We start from the raw sequence: 27,511 nt of genomic DNA, 5'->3' as shown, positions 1-27,511 counted from the left end.
ACTAAACTAAACAAATTAAACAATAATAAAATGAAGTAAATAAATGTGTAAATGTTTATTTAACAATAACCTGAGCTGAAGTGATGTTTTTAGAAATCTGCGTTTATGTATTTTAACAAAACAATTGAGTTAATTCTACATTTCCCTGTTTTTCCACATAAACAAGGGTGAAGAATTATTGACAAAGAAAAAATGACATGAGTTAGTTAAGTCACTCTAAAAAACTAAAACGTTATGCACGCCACTCTGATATAAAAGTGTATGTAGTGGATGTTACAAATGAATACAGTTTGATTACAATTAATGTTTAAAAAAACAAATATGATGTAATTGGATGTGGTATGCATGTGTGCATAAACTAAATCAATCGATGCAATTGTTCTATGTTGGAAAGTCAACCAGCATGTTTCTCTGCTGGTGCACCAAACAAAAACCATCATAAAGCATTTCTTCGTTTCGCTTTCTGGCTGTTTATTTATGTTTATTTCTTTATTTAATGGGTTAAAAGAGAAACACTGCGATATGAGATTATATCCTTTTGCCGTTTGTTGCGGTGTGTGAAATAATAATTAAAACAAACAATTTAAGCTCCTGTGAGCACTTTTAACAGGAGTCCTTTCATTATCAAGTTTAAAACGGTCAATATGATCTCAATTTATACATCTTTACATTTCCGTCGTGTAGCTTTTCTTATGTATTTTTGGTAAATACTGAACTTTAAATGAACCTTGATGCTGTTTCTTTATTGGCTTTGACGTGACTCCGCCCGATTCAGCCGCGGTGCTGATACAAAACAGGGCGGATGTTGGGCGCGCGCGCTGGAAAACGGAAGTGACGTGTGAGCCGGTTGAAAGAAAAGACAGAAATTCGCAGGTAGACGAATGAACGGAAGAGAAATCAAAGAGCGCGAGTGTTTGTCAAAGAGTCACAGGTTTCTGCAGTTTATTCAGGTGAGCAATGAGCATTTGTCTTAAACAGTCTCGTGATGACACGCATCATGGGGTTTGTGAACGCGGCTGCGCGCGCGATGCCCTGCGCGAGTGTTAGCAAAAACATTAATTTTTTTCAAACGTTTGATATGAAATGACATCAATGCTGATGTATCAAAAGTGAAGGTGCGTCGCATTCGCCTCGGTATTTTCATTTAAGCGTCGTTAATATACGTTTGTCTATTTCAACATACACTAGCTCTGCTAATGCTAGCGGGGGCGTTGCTAAAATACTGCCACATAATCAGCACGCGAGCCCGACACTTAAATGAAGACGAACGTTGTTGTTGTTGTAAAGTCTCCCCTCGTTTCACAATTTTGTTGTCCTTCACTTTTATATCACTTAGAGATTAATTTACACGAAGAAAACGGTACAACTGAGTGAAGGGTGCAGACGGTGAAGCTCGTTCGCATCAATTTTCAATCCATCTGAAACGATAAGTAAACTTGACAGGAAAGTGAATCGATGACATGATTTAATGTCTTCGTGACATCAGTAGTTTTAATGGACTCGAGTGTTGTGTCAAATAAAATCTGGTCACAAAGTGCAGTCATTCATTCCTTCTGTAGTTCATGAGAGCTGTTACGTGTCATTGTGTTGCTTTGTCTTTCTGTCTTTGACTTTCAGGAATACACTCTTGCTTTTCTGTCATGGTGGCCCACTTCCAGACAAGAAGACAGATTTTCTTTTCCTCTCACATTGTCATTACTCAGCTCGTGTTACGTCTCTTATTCATCTCGATGGCATTATACACAGAACAGGCTAAACAGGAACTTAGACCTCAAATGGATCCTGTTATTATGAGAGTGAAGTAACAAATCTCTTTCTGGAAGGATCTTCACTTTCGCTCCGAGATTATTACGATTGCATAAGAGCTGTAATAGCTGTGCTGCTCCTCTTTGGTAAATAGCCGCTTGGTCTTCCTGTTAGTTTAATTATAGCCATCTATTGAATGTGGCTTCACCTGTTGGACTGCTGCACGCAGGTGTGTGTGTGTGACGTGCTTACAGCAGCGTGACGTTGTTGCGAGCGTGCCACAGAGCTGCTGGCATTCACACACGCACTAGGCCAGGATTAAGACTGGGTGTGTGTGTATAGTTAAGTTTCTGTTTCCTGACAGAGTTTGTGTTTATTGGACTCCTAAAGGTGTTTCTGGCTCCAGCTGGTTTACACAGAGTGGAGGCTGTTGTGGGAACGCACACAGTCGTTGAATCTTCAGAAGCAAGACCTTTGACTGCTCCAGAGACGCTCGCTCGACTTGGGGTAACGATTCTCCTGAAAACGTGTATGTATGTATGTGTATATGTATATATATATGTGTATGTGTATATATATATATATATATATATATATATATATAATACATAACTTACTCATGATGTCTTCTGACGGTGTTCAAACTCCACATTTGACTATAGTGCAGTATCATCTTACCGCTAACTAAAGGAGCAAAGGTTTGCACACTACTGAGTGCAGATTTTCCACATGCCAGTAAGGTCTTTACAAAGACATGTTTTCGGTTATTGACAATAAAAAGGTTACAATTAACTTTTGAAGACCAAAGACACTGAACTCAAGTTCAAACAAAATAATAGTTCATTTAGTTGCTAATTCATCTGATGTTGTTGCTTCGATTGGAATCAGTTATTCTTGATGGTGATCTGATGATTTTTTTCTGGCGCTGTACAGTTAAAGCAGACTGAGGAGGACGATGATGGCGAAGAAGAGCTCTGGTAAAGGTGAGTGTTCACTCGCTCTCTGTTTGGGTCATTCAGTTCTTTCGTGATTTCAGAGCTCTGGTCAGGTCTACAGGTGAATGTCGTTGGCTTTATGAAGTTAGATGGTTAGATGAAATGTCACATTCAAATAATTAAACTGTTCTAGTTGCTTTTAACTAGTAAAGCTAAATAAATATTAGTGGTGGGTAGTCTGTCACTTAAAAACAGGTCTAAACTTCATTTGTGATTCTGTGTATTAATGTTAGTGTGGTATCTGTACATGTGTGTGTGCCTGAAACGTTCTTCGTGATGTCAGAACATCATAAAGCATTTGATAAGCCTTTTCCATGGAGTTGTATTGGCTCTGTCAACGTTCACTAGTTTTGTTTGGCAAATGAATGCGTGTCAATGGCTTTGCAAATTTCTGAACTCTGATTCTGTGCGTGCGTGCGTCTCCAATACTAGAAATTGTGTGTTTTAAACACCCTTTGACCAGATGGAACCGTGTGCCTCTTTATGACTGATGTTTGTAAGCAGGTGCATGTGTTATCAGGTCCACAGGTAAAAGGTTTCAGAAATGTTGGTTTAGGGAATTCCAGACACGTAAGCAGCAGCGTGTCACGTCACGCTGCGTGTCATCTGTCACACTAGTATGTGCTTTAGTGACATTGAACTTCAGTTTCTCTACTGCTCATTGGTTACACTTATTGTCACTGTACACAGCCTTTAAACAGTCTGGCTTTTGAAAAGAAATTCCGTTAGTTGTTGTCAGCTGTTAAGTTTGTGAATGTAAGATCTCTAACAACAGTTTACTTGATTATTGATGTTATGATTTATTATTGCTGTATTTATACTGTAATGTGTACCCTAAGAAAGCTACAGTGAGCTAGTTTAATGTGAAATATACATTTATTCATTTGGCAGACGCGCTTTTATCCAAAGCGACGTACTAGTAAGAGAGCATATAACATTTTGTCAACACACTAAACAGTACTGATCGTTTACAAGACCATGTAACTAGAAGGATTAAAGCGAGAGAATGAACAACACGAAAGACAAGACACTTTTTATTATAGACCAAACGTGTTCTGTCTACAACAGTTCTTTAAATCTGTCTAGAATAAATTGGAGGTTCAATTTCATGTTGTAGTGGCATATTTCTCCGAGAGGTTTCTGTGTTATGATCAGTGTTGTGCAAGTTACTTCCAAACTGTAATACATTACAGATTACTTGTTACTGTTATTTAAAAGTAATCTCTTACCTTGCAATATTACTGTCTCAGAATTGTAATACGTTACATGACTCCTGTATTACTTTAAGTTCTACTTTTGTAGTTATTTTGGGGAAAGTAACTCAAAAGGCGGGGTGTCCGATTTTCTCTTAGCCGTTGTTGATGCAAATCACCAAAACAAACCCACCCCTACCCCCATCTTTCGCTTTCGTCAGCGCTCGGCTTGGCTAATGTCCGTCCTGTGCACCGTGCACCTTACTGCTGATTGGCTACAAGGTTGTTTTGGTACTCGGCCCGACTCAGTTGTCTAAAGCGAAAATCGGTTTAGAAATCGGTTACCCCGCCTTTAACATACTAAAATGACAAAATGTCTTTGTATTTTCAAAATACCAATCAACCTCTTTATTAGACTGCTGATTTCTTGAATTAACTAGGATATACAAAAATAAATACAAAAAATACTAAGAATGAATGCATTTAAATACAAAATACTATTACAAAATAATAGTATTTTGTATTTCAAATGGATGTATTTGAAACACTGCCCATCCGTGCAGTCTAATAAGGAGGTTGATTGCAAAAAGTATTTTAGTTTGAAAATACAAAAATACTAAGATTAGGGTTAGGGTTATATTTATTGCTATATTTACTTATCTGAATGGTTTCCTAGGTATTGTATATATTTTTTGTTCTGTTGAACTCATTTGAACAGATTTTGGGAGATTTAGGAACGCAAACAATTCTGGGTCACCTTTGACTACCATTATATATTTTTTCTGCTATGGTAGTCAATGATGCCAAAGAATTTTCAGTTGCTAACATTCTACCAAATATCTTTGTGTTCAACCGAACAAAGAAATGTATACAGGTTTGGAACAACTAGAGGGTGAGTAATCCATAACAGAATTTTAATTTTAGGGTGGAGTGTCCCTTTAAAAAAGATCCCATGTGTGCTCGAGGCCACGCACGGAAATGGACAAGAAACATGTTTTCTCTTCGTAAGACATGCAAAAACTTGCTTAAGAAATAGTATGTACATTACATATGTATAATGTGTACAAGCGCCTCAATGTTTTAGTTGTTCTAGACTGCGTATAGCGCTGCTCAAACGAGATAACAACTTGTGATTTCTTTCATTGTGCAACGTGACATGCACCTCACGAAACATTGGTAAAAGCACAATTCGGATGCATTGTCTAATACCACCGCTATATTTTCCTCTTTGGTTGAGCTGAGCTCCTGCGTCCCTCCCTGTACTGTAGCCTGCCTGACAGACGCTCGTTCCCCACACTTTTGACAACGGGCCTGTCCTGGAGTTGCCAGGTATTCATCAGAGTATGAATACACATTAAGAATCTCATCAGTTAACATTTATCCTTAGAATATAAATAAACATTTTGCCGGCCGCAGTACATTATGAAAGTAGCCCAAAAACCCGCAACCCGCGGCTCCATAATTTTTCCTGCAACTGCATTTTCAAAATAGCCCAATTGTGCGGGAAAACCACGACCCTGGCAACACTGGCACTAGGGCTTACAGCGAACCGGGCGGGGCCAATAGCCTCAGACCTCGAGCTCAGAGGCTGAAATCATGCCGCGTTACGTTACAAAATAGTTCCACCAGCCAGAGGGAGATGAATGACACCACGCGCGTCTATTCACAAACAGGAAATAGAACTTGTGGGATTTTTGATTTGTTAATGTCTCGCGGGCGAAAGGTTTGTTGTAGCGCAAGCATTACTGAACATGTACAGAGTAAAATATTACTGAAAATTGATTAGTAATGCCTTACACTACTGCGTTACAGCAAAAAGTAATACGTTACTGTAATACATTACTTTTGTAACGCATTACTCCCAACACTGGTTATGATATATAGATGCCTGGTAATGTTTACTACCGGCTTGCGCCAGGGCAAACTGTTATTTGTGTCTTTATATTAGGGCTGTCAACGTTAACGCGTTAACGCATGCGATTAATTTTTTCAAATTAACGCGCGAGAAAATATTTATCGCAATTAACGCAGCATCCGTTTGTTTTGACATCCTTTGTCTAGCGTTACATTATGTAATCACGCTCTTATTCGTGTACTGGCTTTTAAACCACTTAAGCGTGATTTGAAACAGTTGCTTTGAGGCGTTCAATGAAGATAGACAGCTTCTAAACTGTGGGACGCGGCAAAACGCAACGAGAGGTCCAGTCTGGTGTGTACAGTAACGGCTGCGTCGGTGAATCTCTGTCAGACAGCGCATCCGTGTTAAGTTCTCTTTCGTGCTTGAATGGATAAAACCACACAAGATTATGTCAGAAAGCCCGTTTTGTCTAGCATTTTCTTAAGCACAGACTTCAAAGTGTAAAATAAAATCTTAAATGAATGCAAAGAGTTGTGAAAATGGGAGTGAGGTGACTGTCAGATCTGCGTACTGAGACAGCTCTTAAAGGGGCCGCGTTCTTAAACGTGCTGCTGTGACTCCTGTCACTAATGTTAATCAAAGAACAAAATAAAAGAAGAAATCAATGTGATTTTATAGCTTTAATGAGAATTCTTCTGCATTTAATTTATAATTTAGCATTAAAGACTGTAAAGTGTCCTTCAATTTCCTACATGAGCTCTCAATTATACTGTTGAATGGCTATAATTAATGTTAAAATAATCAATTTAATAGAGACATCAGTTACAATACTAATGTCAAAATGTTAGCTTTCATAAAATGATGCTGTTAAAGAAATATGTTGTTTCTACATCAATTTGAAGATTAAATGTGAAATTATTAAAATGTAAAAGTATATTTTAAAATATAATTGTTGTGTGCGATTAATCGTGATTAATCACAGAAAAAATGTGTGATTAATCCAATTAATTTTTTTAATCGATTGACAGCACTACTTTATATATATATATATATATACACTCACCTAAAGGATTATTAGGAACACCATACTAATACGGTGTTTGACCCCCTTTCGCCTTCAGAACTGCCTTAATTCTACGTGGCATTGATTCAACAAGGTGCTGAAAGCATTCTTTAGAAATGTTGGCCCATATTGATAGGATAGCATCTTGCAGTTGATGGAGATTTGTGGGATGCACATCCAGGGCACGAAGCTCCCGTTCCACCACATCCCAAAGATGTTCTATCGGGTTGAGATCTGGTGACTGTGGGGGCCATTCTAGTACAGTGAACTCATTGTCATGTTCAAGAAACCAATTTGAAATGATTCGAGCTTTGTGACATGGTGCATTATCCTGCTGGAAGTAGCCATTAGAGGATGGGTACATGGTGGTCATAAAGGGATGGACATGGTCAGAAACAATGCTCAGGTAGGCCGTGGCATTTAAACGATGCCCAATTGGCACTAAGGGGCCTAAAGTGTGCCAAGAAAACATCCCCCACACCATTACACCACCACCACCAGCCTGCACAGTGGTAACAAGGCATGATGGATCCATGTTCTCATTCTGTTTACGCCAAATTCTGACTCTACCATTTGAATGTCTCAACAGAAATCGAGACTCATCAGACCAGGCAACATTTTTCCAGTCTTCAACTGTCCAATTTTGGTGAGCTCGTGCAAATTGTAGCCTCTTTTTCCTATTTGTAGTGGAGATGAGTGGTACCCGGTGGGGTCTTCTGCTGTTGTAGCCCATCTGCCTCAAGGTTGTGCGTGTTGTGGCTTCACAAATGCTTTGCTGCATACCTCGGTTGTAACGAGTGGTTATTTCAGTCAAAGTTGCTCTTCTATCAGCTTGAATCAGTCGGCCCATTCTCCTCTGACCTCTAGCATCAACAAGGCATTTTCGCCCACAGGACTGCCGCATACTGGATGTTTTTCCCTTTTCACACCATTCTTTGTAAACCCTAGAAATGGTTGTGCGTGAAAATCCCAGTAACTGAGCAGATTGTGAAATACTCAGACCGGCCCGTCTGGCACCAACAACCATGCCACGCTCAAAATTGCTTAAATCACCTTTCTTTCCCATTCTGACATTCAGTTTGGAGTTCAGGAGATTGTCTTGACCAGGACCACACCCCTAAATGCATTGAAGCAACTGCCATGTGATTGGTTGATTAGATAATTGCATTAATGAGAAATTGAACAGGTGTTCCTAATAATCCTTTAGGTGAGTGTATATAATGTGTTATTTGTATACATTAATGACCGAAAAAAGCAAATGTTGTACCCTGCCCTAATCTGAGCTGCTCTTGGTAGATTGTGCTGGTCATTATGGAAATGAGATATTGCTCCTGTGTTTTTAATATCAGTTATCCCCACTGAAATTTTCACTCGCTTTTTTTTTAAATTGCACTCTCATATTTGTCTTGACTTTATAAAATGTGTCCTGAAAGGGATACTTCGCCCAAAAACTAGGATTCTGTCATTTACTCATCTTCGAGTTGGTTTTTCCTACTATGTGAGTCAATGGGGGGCTAAATCTGTCTGGTTATATATCTTTCTCTGTGTTCATCAGAACAAAGCCATTTATACAGATTTGGAACAACTGGAAGGTGAGTAAATGATAGGGATGGGTGATATGGCCCTAAAACTCTATCACAATAATTCCTGGTATTTCTTGCGATAACTATAAAAATGACGACATATCCATAACGCCATCCACCGCTGTTTTTTGCTTCAAGTGATAGTAGCTGCATGTAGTCTAGACCCTCAGAAAAACAAATATTATCAAAAAGTAAAACTTACCCCAAATCAAACAGCTCCTAAATTATACCTACAGTATTTTTGTAAATATAAAATATAATAGTGCGATTCGACTTCAAAAGGTTGTAGTAAAGAAAGGTTAAATCAGGGCTTGACATTAAGCATTGTCATGTGGTTGTCCTTCGGACAAGTAAATTTGACATTCACTTGTCCGAGTACAAAAATTACTTGTCCAAAGATTAAAAAAATGATATTTCATTTGAATTATAATATAATATAATTGTTTCGGATTTAGATTAGTCAAGTTTGCTTCTAAGCATTTTAACTAGTGTCCGCTTTGGCTGCCTGAATTTGGTTATAGGCCTACTCTCCGTGACTGCTATAAAACAAAGGCAAGCAGTAATTATTATTAGTGTTAAGGCTGTGGGTTAACTTTTTTGCACATAGCACTGGTGAGAGGTTTAAAGTTTGGTAGCACAGGCAGAAATGTGCAAGTGTAGTTCATTATGAATAGGCAGATAACTGACAAAAGACATAAATGTTACATACGGATGGATAAATTAGGGCCATATCATTTTTAGATTACCTAAATTTGTTTTAATATTTCTAAGTTCTGTGTTTTTCCTTTTTTACTATACAATAGTGGTATATTTGTCCACATAAATTACTGTAGGATACTATAGTATTTACTATAGTAAACTGCAGTATAATCCCTACTATATTGTTTTTGAACTTTACTATACTATACAGTGTTTATCAATTTACTACAAGGGCACTTCAATTTTCTATAGTACACCACAGTATTTTGTGTCTTCAGTGTTCAGTTTAACGGGACTTTTATTTTGACGGGTCTTTGGGAAGACGCTTGTTTGCAGATAGCTTCACTCAAACAGTAAAACGCTCGTAAAATAAACTCTCAGAGCAACTTTGGAGATGAAGTTCATGTGTTCATATCCTCATACAGTGCAGACGCAGATATATACTCGACCACCACTCGTGTTGAATGTTAAAATGTGCACATAATTCACTCAGACACGCAGAATAGACAGATGACATTGAAATAACAGGATTCCGCGTCCGCATGGACTCAGTGCGGCGCGCCATTGATTATTGTTACACACAAACAAGCACAACCGCGACAAACACGCAGCTCTGTCTAATGCACATATTCTTATTATTCTACATATTTGTCGCACTGTTCTTTTTTTTTCAATTTACTTGTCCGGTCGGGCAAGTAAAATTCTCTCTCACTTGCCCATACAAAACATTCACTTGTCCCGGACAAGCGTTAATGTCGCCCTGGTTAAATGAACTAAAGCTCAATAAACACATCATGTCATACCTAAAACTGTATATATTCTATTGTTGGGTGGAAACGATCGATCGCATCACGCTGTCAATCACTCTCTCTTGAACTGTGTGAACCTGCTCTTCTCACAGCAACATACACTGAATCTGTCTGACTCGCGCTACAGAAAGAGAACAGAAAAATGCGGATAAAAGAAATCTAATTAAATAATCCATGCTTTTATACGCTCATAAACGTATTTAAAATAACGTAATACAAACTCGCATTGTACTGTATGTAAACAGGCAGCAGTGCTGTGCGCGCTGTGTCATTATGAAAGCACATGTGGGCGTGAGCTGCGCACGGGACGCTTATGGCGTTATTATATTGACAAATGTCGCGAGCGCATTATTACAAGGCGAGAGCGCATTCTTGTCATACGAGCGCGCGAATGTCTCCGCTCGCACGCCGATTTCCTTTGCTCGTGCACAAAACTGGACGCGCGCTTTCAACTATACGCTGCTCTCTTATGAATTTTCTCTCCTCTCGCTCAGTGAGCGTGTGCACACTCAAAATGCGTGCCGTGCGTCCACGAATCCTTTGGTACTCTTGCTCTCGAGAGGTCCTCCTGTGTGTTCCAGGCATTATAGGCTGTCACAAGTAGTCAACCAATCAGGGATAGGCTTCCACGGCGGGCCAATGAAAACGCGACCTCTTACATGGCATCTTATTGGTTGAAAGTGACTCGACGAGCAAGATGGATCCACCACGTTCTCAGGTAACAATATTAATATATTTGATGCAGCATTATTAATCATTGATTACCGAACAATTTAGATTGGTGTCTTAAGGTAGCTTTATTCTAAAATAATATTTACTACAAGTAACGGTATATCAAAACAATAATAGCAGTGGAGCATTTGGAAATATCATATAATATTCTATACCTATTTGGTTATGCATTTAATGCATTTGCAGATAGACACTGTAAGTGTTCTGCATTCAGTGTTCCAGAAGTTCACGGCATAAAACTGAACTTCTATGCAATATACCAAACGCTCCCTTACCGTTCATTTCTAATATACATTTGATTAATAATGTTGCATCAAATATATAAAAATTGTTACCTGAGAACGTGGTGGATCCAGAGGCGTATTAAGACCTCATGGTGCCCCCCATCCATCCACCTACCCACACGCAAGAATCCACTCATTAAAAGATTTATATATTAAAAGATTTTATAAGAATGAAACTCAGCAATTTACAATATACTATTTTACAAGAATTACACATTAACATGACACTTTTGTAGAAAAGAACACAAAAACCAACTCTTTTCATCAAGCATTTTTAACAATTAGGCCTACTGTAGTTAAGAGGTCGCGTTTTCATTGGCCCCGCCGTGGAAGCCTATCCCTGATTGGTTGACTACTTTTGACAGCCTATAATGCCTTGAACACACAGGAGGACCTCTCGAGAGCAAGAGTACCAAAGGATTCGTGGACGCACGGCACGCATTTTGAGTGCGCACACGCTCACTGAGCGAGAGGAGAGAAAATTCATAAGAGAGCAGCGTATAATTGAAAGCGCGCGTCCAGTTTTGTGCATGAGCAAAGGAAATCGGCGTGCGAGCGGAGAGATTCGCACGCTCGTATTACAAGAATGCGCTCTCGCCTTGTAATAATGCGCTCGCGACATTTGTCATTATAATAACGCCATAGACGCTCCGTTCATCCTGTATATAACAGGCAAGAAATCATACTAAACATTTTGCGCACGCGCGCATAACATCTAACGAATGTTTAAATAAATACTTTTAGTCAAACTAAATGTTGTGGTGTAACGTATTATGACTATCAACGACTACTTAACAAACGAATTAAATAAAACGAAAGTGAAACTAAACATGAACTCGGATGCATCTACAGTGTCAACCTAAAAGAGATTTAGAGCTCCTCTCTTAGTGCAAACTCTTTCTCAGCTTCACGTCCACCCTCCGCTATACCCGTTTTCGCTTCACATATGAGCTGTGAATGGGTCTCACAAAGAAATACGTCATCAACTAGAATTTATCGTTTATATCGCGGGAAGACTATTTCCTATCCTGTGGGAATTTCTACCGGTATATCGCAAACGATATAATATCGCCCATCCCTAGTAAATGATGACAGAATTTTCATTTTTGGGTGAAGTGTCATGTGACAGGAAGGGTTGAACATTGGCACAGTTTTTTTAGTAGTTTGGTTAAATGACTGAGGACTGTGAGTGATAATGAACTGGAGTTTTTTAACAGCACATCAAATGAACTGTACTTGTGTGTCTGTGTATTCCCTGTCTGTCACACAAAGCACATGCAGACGTATGCTGTTGGATTTTAAAGATCACGTATCACAGGCAGATTCTGCCAATCTCATATTGATCTTGAGTGCCTGTACAGTAGTATTCCATACGTCATATCTTCAAAGAGTCTTTAGTTTGATCACATTTATAAAAGAGAGATACAGCTGTACCATTATTTCCAGGAAAACACGAGCTGCTAGAGGTGGGGAGAGTGGGTTAGAACTACAGCACGAGCACACAACACATCATCGCATTATCCCTTCCTGTTGTTTACATTATGCACGTACACGCCGATTGCCAACAAAACACAGACATATGATTTAAGTCCTATTCGCACAGGATTAGTATTATCTGGGGACCTCTGGTCATTTGTAGTAATCGCAGAGATTGTCTGTGATCTTAATCCCGTGCGAAACGGCCATGTCCGTAATTTGTCAAGTAAAAATTCCCCCACAAATTACCTACCATATTTTGACGAACACCGAGGTCCTGTGATAATATTAGTCCAGTGCGAATCGGCATCTCTGCGATTTGAAATTTTGAACAAGATTTGGCGGGATCGTATCTCATTTTTTCAAGGTTTCTGTGCGCCTTTTCTGTCATTCGCAAAGAATGGAAGCTGCGTTGGAGTGTTTTCACAGTATTTTGGTATTAACCACAGTATTTGCTGGGTTATGTCGCTACACCAGACAACAATAATATTGGCAGAGAGAAAATATTCACTGTAAAAAAACATGACAGGATCAGAAGAGCGAAAACAAAAAAGAAGGAATATATGGAGATGGATGACATGCATGGCAGCATGCGGTAAGGAACATTCTTCTGTTTACATACAGCTACACCTACAACGACAAGACTTTCAAGTAGGGTTGTCAACTGTAACGCGTTAACGCATGCGATTAATTATTTCAAATACTGTAACGCAATTAACGCAGCATCCGTTTGTTTTGACATCCTTTGTCTAGCGTTATATTATGTAATCACGCTCTTATTCGCGCGATTTAAAACCGTTGCTTTGACATGTTCAATGAAGATAGATAGCTTCTAAACTGTGGGACGCGGCAAAACGCAACGCGAGGTCCAGCCTGGTGTGTACAGTAACGGGCTAAAGGCTGCGTCGGTGAATCTCTGTCAGACAGCGCATCCGTGTTAAGATCTCTTTCGTGCCATGTTAAGAAAGAGGGAAGTGCCTTCACGTAATTTCCGGGAGATAAGTCAGTAAATTCGAGTAAAATCACAGAGTTCACTTATCCAGTGCGAATGCGCAACATGATCACAGACAATCTCTGCAATTATTACAAATGACCAGAGGTCCCCAGATAATACTAATCCCGTGCGAATAGGGCTTTAGTTTGACTTACCTCGTGCGGTTCATGTCTGGCATCCTTTTAGCACTGGGACCGCTCCATCTATCAGTCTCAAACCATCTCCAAATCCAGCGTTATATCCAGCGTTTATATAACATCCATCACTGAAATGTCGTGAACAAACAGACACACCTCAACTTCACTATTGCAAGAGTAACGAGCTGCAGCTGCAGGCCCACAGCGCAGCCAATCTTGATGCAGCGCAGATAGCCTTGATGGTAAGCAGGTCTCGCTCGTTGGTTGGCTTGTGGGCGGGCTCTTTCTTTCGCCTTGCTGTGCTTTTCCGTGAGAATTGACAATTAAAGGTATAAAATCCCTGTGACTACACAGAATTAGTAAAAACTTTCCGAAACAAGTTTGAGTGCTGGGGGAGTGTGTCAAGCACAGAAACACTACGTCATACGTAGGGCTGTGCGATTTGGGGAAAATATCTAATTGCGATTTTTTTGACAGACATTGCGATTGCGATTTGATTTGCGATTTTAACTTTTCTAATTCAAACTTCAGCTCAATATTGTTGTGTGGAGCACAGTATGGGTATAATTACCCTGCTGAAAGAAAACAATAAAAAAAACATTACAGAAATTCTAATTGTTTCCATTAAAACCATTACAAAATTCATTTTTGTAGTGTGTTTTGGGCATTATTCAAATCGGGCTTACTGTTGTTCAATTGGTTCCCAGCTTCAAGATTACATCACACCAATAGAATCCAAATACCAGTGTACACTATTATAGTTTCCATTAAAACAAATACAACTCCCATTGTAACCCTTAAATCCATAACATTTTCTATTGTGTTAGTGAATTATTAAAATAGTTCATAGGTTACATAGGCTGATTTATTATTTTTTAAAACTAGTAGAAAATGTGCTGAATGTTTAATTTCATCCAAGTGAAATTAGCAAAACAGTTAGATAGAATTTACATTTGTTTGAAACCTAGGCGTGAGTTGACACATGGTGCACGCGTGCGTCAAGGCAACAGGCTGTGTGTGCGCATCAAGTTTAAACGGCTCGTCCACGAGACGCGCAACGCGGGGCAGAGACGTGCGAGTATGAAACAGGCTATGTGTGTGCATTAAGTTTAAACTGCTCGTCCGCGAGACGCGCAACGCGGGGAAGAGTCGCGCGAGTATGAAAAAGGCTATGTGTGCGCATTAAGTTTAAACGGCTCGTCCGCGAGTATGAAACGAGCTATGTGTGCGCGTCAAGTTTAAACGGCTCGTCCGCAAGACGCGCAACGCGGGGAAGAGTCGCGCGAGTATGAAACAGGCTATGTGTGTGCATCAAGTTTAAACGGCTCGTCCGCAAGACGCGCAACGCGGGGAAGAGAGCGAGTATAACACAGGCTGTGTGTGCGGTCTTCTGAATTGGATGGTTCTTTAGTATTTATTTGCCTAATATGATCGATCTGACTCTGCAGATGCCATAATAACACACTCTCTCTCTATCCCGCTTTCTGTTTTTTTTTTTGATTAGGCATAACGGAGGTGCGCTCACTCTGTTGGTTAGCAAGAATGCCACTCAAAGCGGGCTTGGAACAGACGCGTTTCCTATATTTCACATCGTTTCCACATCGCAGCCTCTTGCGATTAGCAAATCGCAACGTCTCACATCGCGATTGCGATTCGATTTCGATTAATCGTTCAGCCCTAGTCATACGTCCAACTCGTTTTTAACAAGTTGACCATTTTAAGCATGAAAAGCCAGCACATTTAAACATGTAAAGAAGTCAGAATGCATGACAGCGCATGATAGCTCTGCTTTAACTTAATTTTAAAGCCATCAGTCATTTGTTTGCTGCTAATGAGACTTTCTGAATGATTAGAGATCATTAGTCTAGCTGTCGGTTATGATAAAATAAAGTCATCTTTCATTTTTAGCAGCAGTTTGTAGTTATTTTAAATGTCATGTATCAAGGGTTTATTCATGCACGGATCAACCTTACCAACTTTAATAAAATAAAGTTTTCACTGAAGGCACTCATAGGGTCTCTCTTTAAAACTTTAAAAGCATGAGGCAAGTGCTCCTTTAAGAATTGTCCATATTCCTCATAAATTGGCGCATGAAAATTAAGATAACTAAAATTACTGCTTCTGGTTTGTGCATCTTAATTCACAAAAATCTTACAAAGTATGTTGTCTCATAAAACGTGCATCCTTTTTTGTCACATCCATAACGCATATTTGTTTCACCATTTTAAAATGGAAAGCTTGTGCATGTGTCTGTAATCTATTAACTGTTTTAGGAAAATATAACTAGGTGGTTCAGTGTATTGGTAATAAACAGATTGTCAAAGAGTTCTGACAGAAATGTCCCATTTCTAATGCTGTTTTCATGCTCTGTGTCTCCCTATCTTGCTTTCTCTCTGTCTGTCGCTCCTCCCTCTGTTTGTCTGTCTCTCTTTTACTGGCTCTTGCCTTTGATCCAGATCCTCTTCCAAGACTTTACCCACTGTTATAGTGAAAGGCTTTTTTGAAACTAAGACTAAATTGTGAAAGCCCTAACGTCTTCAAATGGTTTCTTTGTGTGTGTAGATGTGTCTGGAGTGGTGTTCGATACTCACTCTAAGGTGGTGATGTCTCAAGGAGGAACATTTGAGAAGATGAAGGAAAAGGTCAGAACTCGTTCTATATCAGAGTTTCTTTGACATTTGACATGTGACGTTTTTAGGGTTAAATGAGTTTGTGTTTTGTTAGGATCAGTAGATTTCTTCACATGTGTTTGTCTTCAGATTAACGCCGTGCGAGCTGTGGTGCCCAATAAAAGCAACAATGAGATTGCTCTGGTATTACAGCACTTTGAGAACTGTGTGGATCGTGCAGTGCAGGCCTTTGTGGAAGGTACAGTCACACTCGGAGCGTGTCCGCTTTCCCAGTATGCCTGAAGATTTGTACATGAATGATGAGTTGTGTGTGTTTGTGTTGATAGGCAGTGCTGTGGAGATCCTGAAGGAATGGAATGTGACCGGGAAAAAAAAGGTTAGTGACGGCTCTTCATTTGCTGACATCCGGTGTTCCACACGTTCTTTCTGAATCTTTCAGACGTGTTTGTTTTTTATTACACAGTATGTCCTGTAAAAACATAACCACTCAAGCCGTTCACACATCAAGCCGATTTGTGTCCCGCACACACTGTAGCATTATGTTCTGTAGTCAGCTGTGAATTGGCCTAAAAGTGACAATAATCTTGCTGTTCTAAAATCTGTAGTGCAGGTTAGGTTAGGTTAGGTTAAAAGGACTGTTTTTCCTCACAGCCCAAGAAGAAAAAGAAGCCAAAACCTCAGACTGAGGCTCCTGTAGACCCTGCTCCTGCTGACTCGACCCCAGACGCTGAATGTCCAGAGGCTCTTAATGGTTTTCATGCCAATGGTTCGGCAGGCGCTGATGGAGATTCGCTAGATTCTCTAAGTGAGCAGCTGGATTCCCTGGACACAGCCGATCTGGATGTGGAAACCGCTGCTCCTGAGCTTTCAGAGGCCACAGGTAGAGTTCGGGATGAGCGTGCGATGCTGAAGTTCCTGTGTGTGCTTCTGTAAGATCTTCAGATGTTTGATGCTCTGCTGCAGGTGGAGAGGGGACGTCAAACCCAACACCCAGCCCCACCCCTCAGCACGGCACCGGTAAGGAAGCACGACAGAACCATCACAGTTCCCGCAGTAACAAGTCTCAACTCAAGGCTGTTTCCAGCTACAAGAATTCCTCTGTGCCAGTTCCCTCTACAGACACACAGCAAGGATCTTCTGGCAGAAAGATTGGTAATAACTGCTCAATTGTGGCTGTAGTGCGAGCTGTGTTTGCTCTGAAGATAACAGCGTTAGGATTAACTCTAGTCTCTTTCAAACAGTTGATGAGGTGAAATCCTGTGAGAAAACCGCTTGCTTAATCACCAGAAATACTGGAAATATTGTGAATGACAGAGATGTGTATGGATTTTGGTTGAAATGTTTTCCTGTTTTATTCCGGTTAGTCAAATGGATGCTTTTCATTGCTATTATTCTTTTTAAGACTGGTATTTTTTGATTGTTTTGAAGACTTTTCCTGTTCCGAATTTGATCATATTTTAGAATTGTAAAGGTCCAGTGTGTATTTTTGGAGGATCTATTGACAGAAATTCAATATAATGCACATAACTATGTCTTCAGAGGTGTATGAAGACCTTAAATAATGAAGCGTTATGTTTTTACTATCTTAGAATGAGTTATTTCTATGTAAATATGTAATTTGCCATGTTGTGTCAGCCTCTGTAGTGCTTTGAAAGGAGCGGTGGAGTCAATGAACGCTTGGTTGCAATTTGCCAAATGCCACTTGATTTTACTGACTGGTCCTTTGACACCGTGTCTACACCGGATGCGGCGTGACGCGACAAGAGACAATAGATTGCATTAGAAGCCATTATAATTTTAAAATTTGTCCACACCGGACATGGCGCAATGCCGCGTCTGGTGTAGACACGGTGTAAGACTACCAATGATCACAACTCAAAATTACGTCTTTCAATCAAAGACAATATTGAATAAGAATGCAAGTTTTTTCGTAAGTAAACAAGAGTGTGTGTAATTATTAGTTTAGGTGAAATTAATGCGCTTTAATTGTTTTGCTTATAGTCAATATGTCTCATGTACAGCTGCTTTGTAACAATGAAAATTGTAAAAAGCGCTATATAAATAAAGCTGAGTGAGAGAGTGAGGTGCTCTTCTCATCTCATATACCTCCTTTAGTTTCCAAACATGTTACATGTGTTAAGATGTGAAGTCCCAGATTTCTATGAATGAAGAAATTTTACTTGTGGGTGATGCTTCACTTCAGTGACAGTTAATATAGAACTGACCATTGACATTCAAGTGTTCGTAGGGTTATACAATCATGACGAGTTGTGTTGTGTTTTCTCAGGGGCTAATGTTGACCGCTCTGTGAAGGACCTGCAGCGCTGTGCGGCATCACTCACTCGCTACAGAGTCGTGGTGAGAGATGAGATGGATTCCTCAATCAAGAAAATGAAGCAGACGTTTGCTGAGCTCCAGAGCTGGTATATCATGCGCACACCCACACGTGTAAACATGTCAACGCAAAACATCTGCACACTGCCCTCCTGTTACATTAGATTCAGCTTCTGTGTGTTTAGAGAAGTCGTTCTCCAAAAACATAATCTTATTGTGTCTGTTGCTTGCCATCTTTTTCTTTGAATGAAACTGGAACTGTAGCTGAGCGTTGTATTTTCGAGAGGACAATAAAGAGAGACAGGAAGGGATAGGAGAGGCCAAGGGACTTTCAGTAAGATGGATAAAGGGCCACAAAAGCAAGGCGTGAACTCGGGTTTCCAGAATGGCTATGTGCTACGTCCTCGGGGCTACAGGCTCCAATAATCAGTGCGCATTTATAGCGATTAATCAAAGTCAAACAAAGATAAAACGGAGCTAATAATATAGAAGTTCAGAGAGAGAGAGAGAGAGAGAGAGAGAGAGAGAGAGAGAGAGAGAGAGAGAGAGAGAGAGAGAGAGAGAGAGAGAGATGACATGTTTGTTTCTGTTCTGTTGTCAGTCTGATGGATCGAGAGGTGACGCTCTTTGCTGAGATGGACAAAGTCAAAGCAGAAGCAAGTGAGTTAGGAGTTTTTCTGTCTGTAGCCGCTTTCATCATTCAGATGTGCTGCTGTTTTGTGTGTTCTTATCTGTGTATGTCTTAGAGAGACATGTGTGAGACAGACGTGTGTGTTCATGTCACTGGTGTTAAACAAGGACAATCACAATCGTGTTTATGTTCAGTGGCGATTCTGGACGGCCGTCAGAAGAGAGCAGAAGAGCTAAAGAGACTCACTGACCAATCAGCATCACTGAAAGAGGAACAGCTTACAGAACTACGAGCTGACATCAAGGTACGTGCGCACATCTCACACACACACACACGTTGTGTTTTCATGTTTCCATAGACATAATGATTTGTATACCCCCAACCCATCATAAACCTTTCTGTATTGTTTCAAATCGACCCAAAATTAACAAAATCTTTAAACTGTTTCATGACGTTGGTTAGGCAAAGCATCTGGATCGCCTCTCTCGGCGTCTACTCTTTACATTGAGCGGAAGCGAGAAACAGCTCATTCAATTCATTCAACTCCTGAATGAAAGAGTACAACACAGCATTTCCAAAACCTGTCACTGTTATCGACTGTTTGGATATAGAAACTTGAATACAGTTCACCTGTTATTAAGCACATGGTTACGCTGTGTGAAAGAATAAAATCCCCCTGTGGTGAAAATCAAGATTAAAGTTGTTGTTTATATGTCTTTAATATGCTTTAAGATAACCCATGTGCAAAATTATTCCAATCCGGAGTATTTTCTCCATAAAACTGCAGTTTACTAAAGACAGTTTAAAAAATGCAATTTGAAACTGCCTCTGTTTACGACTAGTGTTGCACTGTAGACCGGTACTAGAAAAATACTGCGATACCACTCTGTTAAAATGATACCAATTTCTCATTTATTTATGCTTTGTTTTATTTTGTGACGGGCCAACTTGCAGCTTACCAGCTTTGCTAACGGTTTACAACTAGGTTCCATTTCTAAACATTAGTTAGCTAACATGAACTAATAATGGCTAATACTTCTACAGCATTTATTGATTCACCTTAATGGTTCATTTCAACGGATTTAATAAATATTTAATTATTTAATAAATATTTAAATCCATTTAAAATATTAACAGTGTATTTGTTAACATTTATCAATGAACTAATATGAATAAACAACTAGATTTGTATTAAGTAACAAACAAATTAATAAATGCTGTAAAAATAGATTTATGGTTAGTTCATGTCAGAATGGGTTATGTAATGTTTTTAATGAATTCTAATGTATTGAAGTGAATGAATTTAACCATGCTTTAAGGTCTTAGCTAGTATTTATGTAGATTATTTTAAGTTTAAACAGTTTATCTTCTTGTTTCACCTTAGCAGACAGCAAACACTGAGACAGGTACACGTTTAGGACTGTATCATAGATTGATTCCTGACACTCATATGTAGGCCTGTGTGGTGACATGTTGTATTTAAATGAGGGGAGCACATGCTCCAAAAGCAAGGCACGAACACACTGGAGTTGTAAGTGTTTTCAGAGTTTATAAAAAATAAATAACAGAATTTTAAGTTATTTATGTTTGAGAATTGCCCAATAAAAGGATCCAATAAAACAGGGATCCAGAATTAGAAAAAACTTTCCGAAACGAGTTGGAGTGCTGTGGGAGTGTATCAAGCACAGAAATACTATGTCATACGTCCAACTCGTTTTTTAACATGTTGACCATGTTAAGCATGAGAAGCCAGCACATTTAACAGTGTAAAGAAGTCAGAATGCATGACCGAGCATGTTGCCCATCTTTAAGAAATTTATCACGGAAACACTGCACATACAGTATATACACACACACACACAAACAAACACAAACACAGAGTAATCTAACCACATGTTTATTGTGTCATTGTCCGTCTATCCAGCATTTTGTCAGTGAGCGTAAGTATGATGAAGATCTTGGTAAAGCTGTGAAGTTCTCATTCGATCTAGAGCCGCTCAAGTGCAGCATCACGTCTTTTGGATCAGGTGGGAAAGTCAACTTTACTTTGTTTGTTGTTAGGGTTAGGTTAGGTTAGTTATACGAGTTGGTTACGATGTCTTTCTGTCTCCCTGCAGTGTATCATCCTCAGACGAGCTACTCCAGCCGTTCTCGCTGCAGCTCCACCTCTTCCTCTGTCACAAGCTCCACCTCCGAGCTCCAGCATCAGCCCTCTGCTTACATGGCTCGCCCTAATGTGCCACATAAACAGGTATTTACATAGTAGTGTCACACAACACACACGTCATTTATCAATCTAACATCGTGCATACGTCTCCCATGTCTCAACTCTCATAAACTCATCAGTGATCCTGATTTGAGCACCACTTTCACATTCACACCGTTGTGATAGTTTATAAAACATATTTACCCTTTTTACTGTTGTTACTTTTATTACTGTATAATGTACAGAGATTTACTTAGCCTATTTTTGCTTCAGGTTCTTAAAGAGTTAGTAGCATGAGGTCATGAAAATGACATTTCATGCAGTGTGTTATGTTGCCGTGTTTGAAAGTAAGCTGTCTGCTAAGTTGTAAATCCGAAGGTGAATAAATAACAATTATTGGCTTGTAAAAATGGGAGTCGACTCTGAATCATGCAAACAAGACATGAGCTAGTCCGAGTCTCTAACCGCCGCGTATCTACGTCACTACACATAGTCCCTGCCTACGTTTTGCTGGGACTGCCACGAAAACTTCACTACTAGTCTCTCCTCCCCCAAAACATTGTCGCTCGTTCGTGATGCGTGTGTATCATGTCTAGAACCTGTGTTCTACGTTGTGAAACTAAGTCCCGTCTTATTTCAACTACCAAAGGAAGAACTTCTGAGCGAACAATGGTTACAATTCATTTTTCAAATGATACCAAAGGAGTATAACCCCAGGGTTTTACTGTGCGCGCGTCATTTCACCGAAGATTGCTTCAATAATCTTGGCGCGTTCACTGCAGGATATGTGAAACGACTATCCTTGAAAGAGGGGCAATACCAACCTTATTTGGACCTGTTAGCTCCACCGAATCGCAACATGTAAGTGTGACTCTTTATTTTTGTCTTAACTTCAAGAAATATTTGTGTACCTTATGTCTGTGTTTAGCTAATGCATATAACGCTATCATTTAGGGCTGCAACAACTAATCGATAAAATCGATAATAATCGTTAATGAAATTCGTTGTCAACGAATTTCATTATCGATTATTTGGTCTGTGACGTCACTTGCGAGCTGCGCAGTTATAAATCAAGCACATCTTCTTCCCTTTTAAAATTACCGTTTTAGATGTGTCTCTCCGTGCAGCATGAGCTGCGCAGTTTTAAAGTCAGACGTGGTTCTCTGTGGATGCGTCTCTTCGTGCAGCGCGAGATGCGCAGTTTAAAAGTCACACGTGTGTGTCTGTGCTGCACGAGATGCCCAGTTTAAAAGTCACACTTGTCTCTCCGTGCTGCGCAGTTTAAAAGTCACACGTGTCTCTCCGTGCTGCGCGAGGTGCGCAGTTTAAAAGTCACACGTGTCTCTCCGTGCTGCGCGAGGTGCGCAGTTTAAAAGTCACACGTGTCTCTCCGTGCTGCGCGAGATGCGCAGTTTAAAAGTCACACGTGTCTCTCCGTGCAGCGCGAGGTGCGCAGTTTAAAAGTCACACGTGTCTGTCTGTGCTGCGCAGTTTAAAAGTCACACGTGTCTCTCCGTGCTGCGTGAGATGCGCAGTTTAAAAGTCACACTTGTCTCTCCATGCTGCGTGAGATGCGCAGTTTAAAAGTCACACTTGTCTCTCCGTGCAGCACGAGTGACGCAGTTTAAAAGTCACACTTGTCTCTCCGTGCAGCGCGAGTGACGCAGTTTTAAAGTCACACGTGTCTCTCCGTGGATGCGTCTCTCCGTGCGGCACAAGTTGTGCTGTTTTATATTCAGACGTGTCTCTCGGTGCATGCATTGCTCCATGCAGCGCGAGGTGCGCAGTTTAAAAGTCACACTTGTCTCTCCGTGCAGCACGAGTGACGCAGTTTTAAAGTCACACGTGTCTCTCCGTGGATGCGTCTCTCCATGCGGCACAAGTTGTGCTGTTTTATAGTCAGACGTGTCTCTCGGTGCATGCGTCTCTCCATGCAGCGCGAGGTGCGCAGTTTTAAAGTCAGACGTGTTTTGCATGCATCTCTTCAAGCTGCGCAGTTTTAAAGTTTAAAGGGGAGAGGTGTTTTAAATGACAAAATTAAAGATTATATTAGTAAAACCCAATTTGTGGCGTTTGCACTTTGCAAAGTACATATTAGGCTAAATACCCTGATTTGGTGGTTTATTTAGTTTAGAGGTGGGTAACGAAGTACATTTACTTGAGTACTGTACTTAAGTACACTTTTTGAGTATTTGTACTTAAGTATTACTTTTTCTGTTTACTTTTTACTGCACTTCACTAAATTTGAATGACAAATATCTCACTTTTCATGGCACAAAAAAAATATTTCCTTGGCCGACCCTCCCCTCACTCCCATGTTTGGGAGAGACTATTGTCAGTTGCTTCTAATATGACACACATGAATCAACTCACCAGGTGTGTTAATTATGGAGACATTCACAACATTTTGGGAGAAGGCTAATGAGTTCAGTTGTGTATACTTTTCCCATATCTGATTTACTTATTATAAGCAAAATATGTAATTACATTTTATCCGATTAATCGAAAAAATAATCGTCCAACTAATCGATTATCAAAATAATCGTTAGTTGCAGCCCTACTATCATTAGCATGTACTGTTATTTCTGGGGTATTACAGTTTGTTTATCTTGCTATTAACTCGGCTAATTTAATTGTTCAATCTATTAACTCTCAAAGTATTTATTTCAAAAACTGAGTCGAGTACTATCTGTATTGTAATAACATCTGAAGATACGAACACCGTACACTGTATGCCGTGTCAACTAGTCAAGTAGGACCTTAAAAGTCATATGCTACTTACTCTTTAAGGGTTGTTTTCAAACATTTAGTTTTTTTGACTGTCAAATTCTAACACAGTCTGCCATCATCTGTGTGCAAGGTATCCTTTTGTTCAGAAAACAAATGTCTTTAAATATATGACGGTTATTGGCCGTGTGACCATTCTGTGAGTTTGTAAATAGATTTTAAATGGACAAAAATTGAAATAATTTTTTACTGCTTTTCATTTAGAAATTCTCAAAAAACTAAAGAACAAAATAATCTAGCACTTCAGATATATACTGTAGTACATGCCTACAAGTCTTTTTAGTGTCACTCATGTACATAGTTTTCATTCATGAGCCTTTTTTACCCCTGTTCTCCGGGTGTATTTTTTGCACTATTCACTCAAATGTGGTGGTGTCTGGAGCAGTTCCTGTGTAATTGCAAGCACAGGCCCACATCACACGTTTCATTGTCCAAAATCATCCCAGTCGCCTCTTCTGTTGTGTATCTCCTCTTTGCCATGTTTTGTTTGCTAATTTGATTTGCTTGTCACACTCCACGAAAACAGCAGCGATTGGCTGACAGACCGCAAGACATTACCGTAATATACCATATATGTTAAAAAAACACAGCTTGTCAACTTTTAGGAGCAATTCCAATTTTTTTGATAGCACAAATGGTTGCAGAGTAATGCTAAAATGAATACAGCTTGGTAGAATGTGTCGGTGACAACACATCTGGTTTAATCGGGTTAAAGATTGAATCTTGAATAAAAAAATCTGAGTATCGGCTGTAGAAATCCTGACTGAAGAATGATGGATCGAGACTTTTCTCATTTTTTCTTTCTCTCACTCGCTCACACACAAAAGCACACAAGAAACCGCTGAATCCTGCAGAACAAACATGCTCTTCTCTTTGCCTTTTCAGATTTTCCAGGGCAACAGGCGCATTATTCAAGGTTACCAGGGAAATCAGCGATATAATGGAAACGGCCATCGTGACCGAAATCCTGGCCGCACCAACTCCCGCTACCAAGGAGATTGTTACCATGGAGACCACAGGGAGTCCCCAAACTCTCAGCCAGCCAATAGTGTGAAAAGCCCCTCCCACCCCTCAGCCTACCACCCAGATCAACCCTCCCACAATGGGCTTCCACAGAGGCAACCACGGAGCCACTGCCTGTGACACATACACATGTCTCTCCTTGTTAACTTCTTATAACACACCTGTCACTGACGTTTACACCTGAGCAGTCGAGCCCCGTTCCTGTCTTACTCTTCTATTATTCTCTCTCTCTCTCTCTCTCTCTCTCTCTCTCTCTCTGTGTGTGCGTGCGTTTGAGTTGGTAGTGAGTGAGTGTTACTGTTAAACTTGTCAATGTTGAGAAAGAAAAGATTCTCCTTCTGTTATGTGTGTGTTCAAGTCTCTGATGTTCAACACTAAGATGACAGGCTGAGTTTCTGTCTGTGTGGGGGGGAGGTCACAGTGGGCTGAAAGTAACTTATTGTAAGAGTGTCTTTTCAGATGTGTGCGTGGTGTTATTTGAAGTAATTTGCTTTGAGTTGCGATGTCACTTTGATTGAAGCTGTTGTCAGTTTCTGTTCGTCTTCACGTCCCCTCGATCAGTGCTAACGCACGAGTCGTCATGACTGAATCTCATGAAATACCTCACACATGCTCTTCGCAATCTGCTCTAATGCTGACCTTGACTGATCATCGTCCACAATGAACTTCTGAAAGTTTCTTTTCAGTGAAGATCAGCATCATTTTGCCCTTCTGAAAGACTCATTAATTTTTGCATGATGGAATATCAATTACACAGTCAGTATGTAGAGATGCTGTTCTGTTTGCCAGAATGTCTGGACTGTTTTGCTAACGCTTACACTTGACATCAGTCCTGTTCAAGTTCAGGACTGAGTCTTTCATTGTTCCAGCACGGTTTCTTTTATCTCAGTCATGTATATATGTAACTATATGTATAATGTTTTGTAGCTTCTGGCCATGTATGTAGTGCTAATAAGATTGAACTACCAGTTAAGACGTTTAGTTCTTCCTCGTGTATAGAGAAAATCCTTCATTTGTTTCTTGTCAAAAATCTGAGATTGCTGTAAAATCAAGTGCCTTCAGTCGTGTGCTTTTTTTATCTCTGTTTTTTAACTCTTTTTTTTTTCTGCTCCGGTTTGGACCAAAGACGTCAGACCCATCCAGACAACGCTGCCGTTCGACACCACATGCTCCTGTCATGCAAACTGCACTAGCAAACACTTGTTGTCTTTCTTGCTATTTGACCTCCTACTTTCTCTTTAATTATGAATAAAGAAGGATTAGTAGCAGATGCTCAACACTGTTTACAGTCTGTGTTTCTTAGTTTCTACTCTTGTTTAATTTAAAGACCACAGAGAAAGAAATCAGCATTGTGTGTTCTAATTTTAAATATTAAAATAACAGAAAACCTCCAAGTGCTATACCAGAGACGTGCTATATTGTTAAAATATCAACATTATTATTATATTTCAATCATATTCCTTCTAATAATTAAATATACTTTTAAAAACTATTGGACTTTTTCACAATTCACCTTCATATTTGACTTCACTGCCTTCACTCACGCAAAGAGTTGCTCCTAGTGACAAAATTTTTAAGAAAATTCTTAGAAATGTGGGCATTTCCCCTTAAAATTACAGAAAAGATCCTAGTAAAGAAAAAAGTAATTCATAAAGCATCTTAACCAAACACGACTTTTAAGAGACTTGAAGAGTTTCTATAGCAGCAGAGAAAATGGACGAAGCACGAAAATTGATAAGAAATGTGTTGCAATACATGACAATTTCCATATTACTTTTAAGGTTTATCAGATTTTTATTGTTTTGTTTGCGCGTGCGTGTGTGTGTTCAACCTTTGATTATCTTGGTTTTGGTTTTCTTGTATAGCTGCTTTGATGCAATGCAAATTGTAAACGCGCTATAACATTAAATTACATTGAATTGAATGACAGTGAGTTAATAGGACACAACCAGGGTTCGAATTGAGGGGGGGGCTGGGGCGGTCCCGGACCCCTCATAAGGTCTAAAATAGTGAACTTGGGGAGTCCCCTGGTTTTTAATTAAAACTAGACAACTAACTTTTTCATTATCATGCTAAAACAAAACACTTTTGTCCATTATTTGTACAAGTTTCATAAAACTAAAATGTAATTTTTATCTTAAAAATGAATGCATGCTCAAGCGCGCCACACAGTTTTCAATGAAGACATGCTGTCACGCCCTGTTGCTGGCGCCTCATTTCGCCACCTGAGGGCGCTATACTACTCTGTGTACTGCCCGTGTTTTTGTAAGGACTCCAGTTTCCATCATGCTTTGTCTCGTTATCGTGTATTGGTCTCACCTGTGTCTCATT

At 39.7% G+C, this 27,511-nt stretch overlaps 1 protein-coding gene across 5 annotated transcripts; it reads left to right on the top strand.

Annotated features, from left to right (window-relative positions):
• Nucleotides 1–811: 811 nt before the first annotated feature.
• spats2 (spermatogenesis associated serine rich 2) lies at nt 812–26,457 on the top strand. 5 transcript variants are annotated; one of them, XR_008964628.1, is made up of 15 exons: nt 812–950; nt 2,137–2,253; nt 2,680–2,729; nt 16,132–16,211; nt 16,329–16,437; nt 16,526–16,575; nt 16,851–17,079; nt 17,163–17,351; nt 18,487–18,622; nt 19,135–19,193; nt 19,359–19,468; nt 21,089–21,191; nt 21,282–21,415; nt 22,153–22,231; nt 25,043–25,154. XR_008964628.1 is itself a non-coding variant. In XM_057356016.1 (14 exons), exons 3-14 carry the CDS (start codon nt 2,702–2,704, stop codon nt 25,298–25,300), a joined length of 1,350 nt encoding a protein of 449 aa, XP_057211999.1. In that variant the 5' UTR covers nt 813–950; nt 2,137–2,253; nt 2,680–2,701; the 3' UTR covers nt 25,301–26,457. The 5 variants fall into 5 exon arrangements, 4 of the variants coding, with proteins under 4 accessions (XP_057211999.1, XP_057211995.1, XP_057211996.1 ...); XM_057356016.1 differs by lacking the exon at nt 22,153–22,231 and having other exon boundaries at nt 813–950; nt 17,163–17,216; nt 25,043–26,457; XM_057356012.1 differs by lacking the exon at nt 22,153–22,231 and having other exon boundaries at nt 814–950; nt 25,043–26,457.
• The last annotated feature ends 1,054 nt before the right edge of the window (nt 26,458–27,511 follow it).

The sequence above is a fragment of the Triplophysa rosa genome, linkage group LG17, assembly GCF_024868665.1.
Source record: "Triplophysa rosa linkage group LG17, Trosa_1v2, whole genome shotgun sequence".
NCBI classification, from domain to species: Eukaryota; Metazoa; Chordata; class Actinopteri; order Cypriniformes; family Nemacheilidae; genus Triplophysa; species Triplophysa rosa.
Note: the sequence above shows the minus strand (reverse complement) of the source record. Positions and strands in the feature narration are given on the sequence as shown.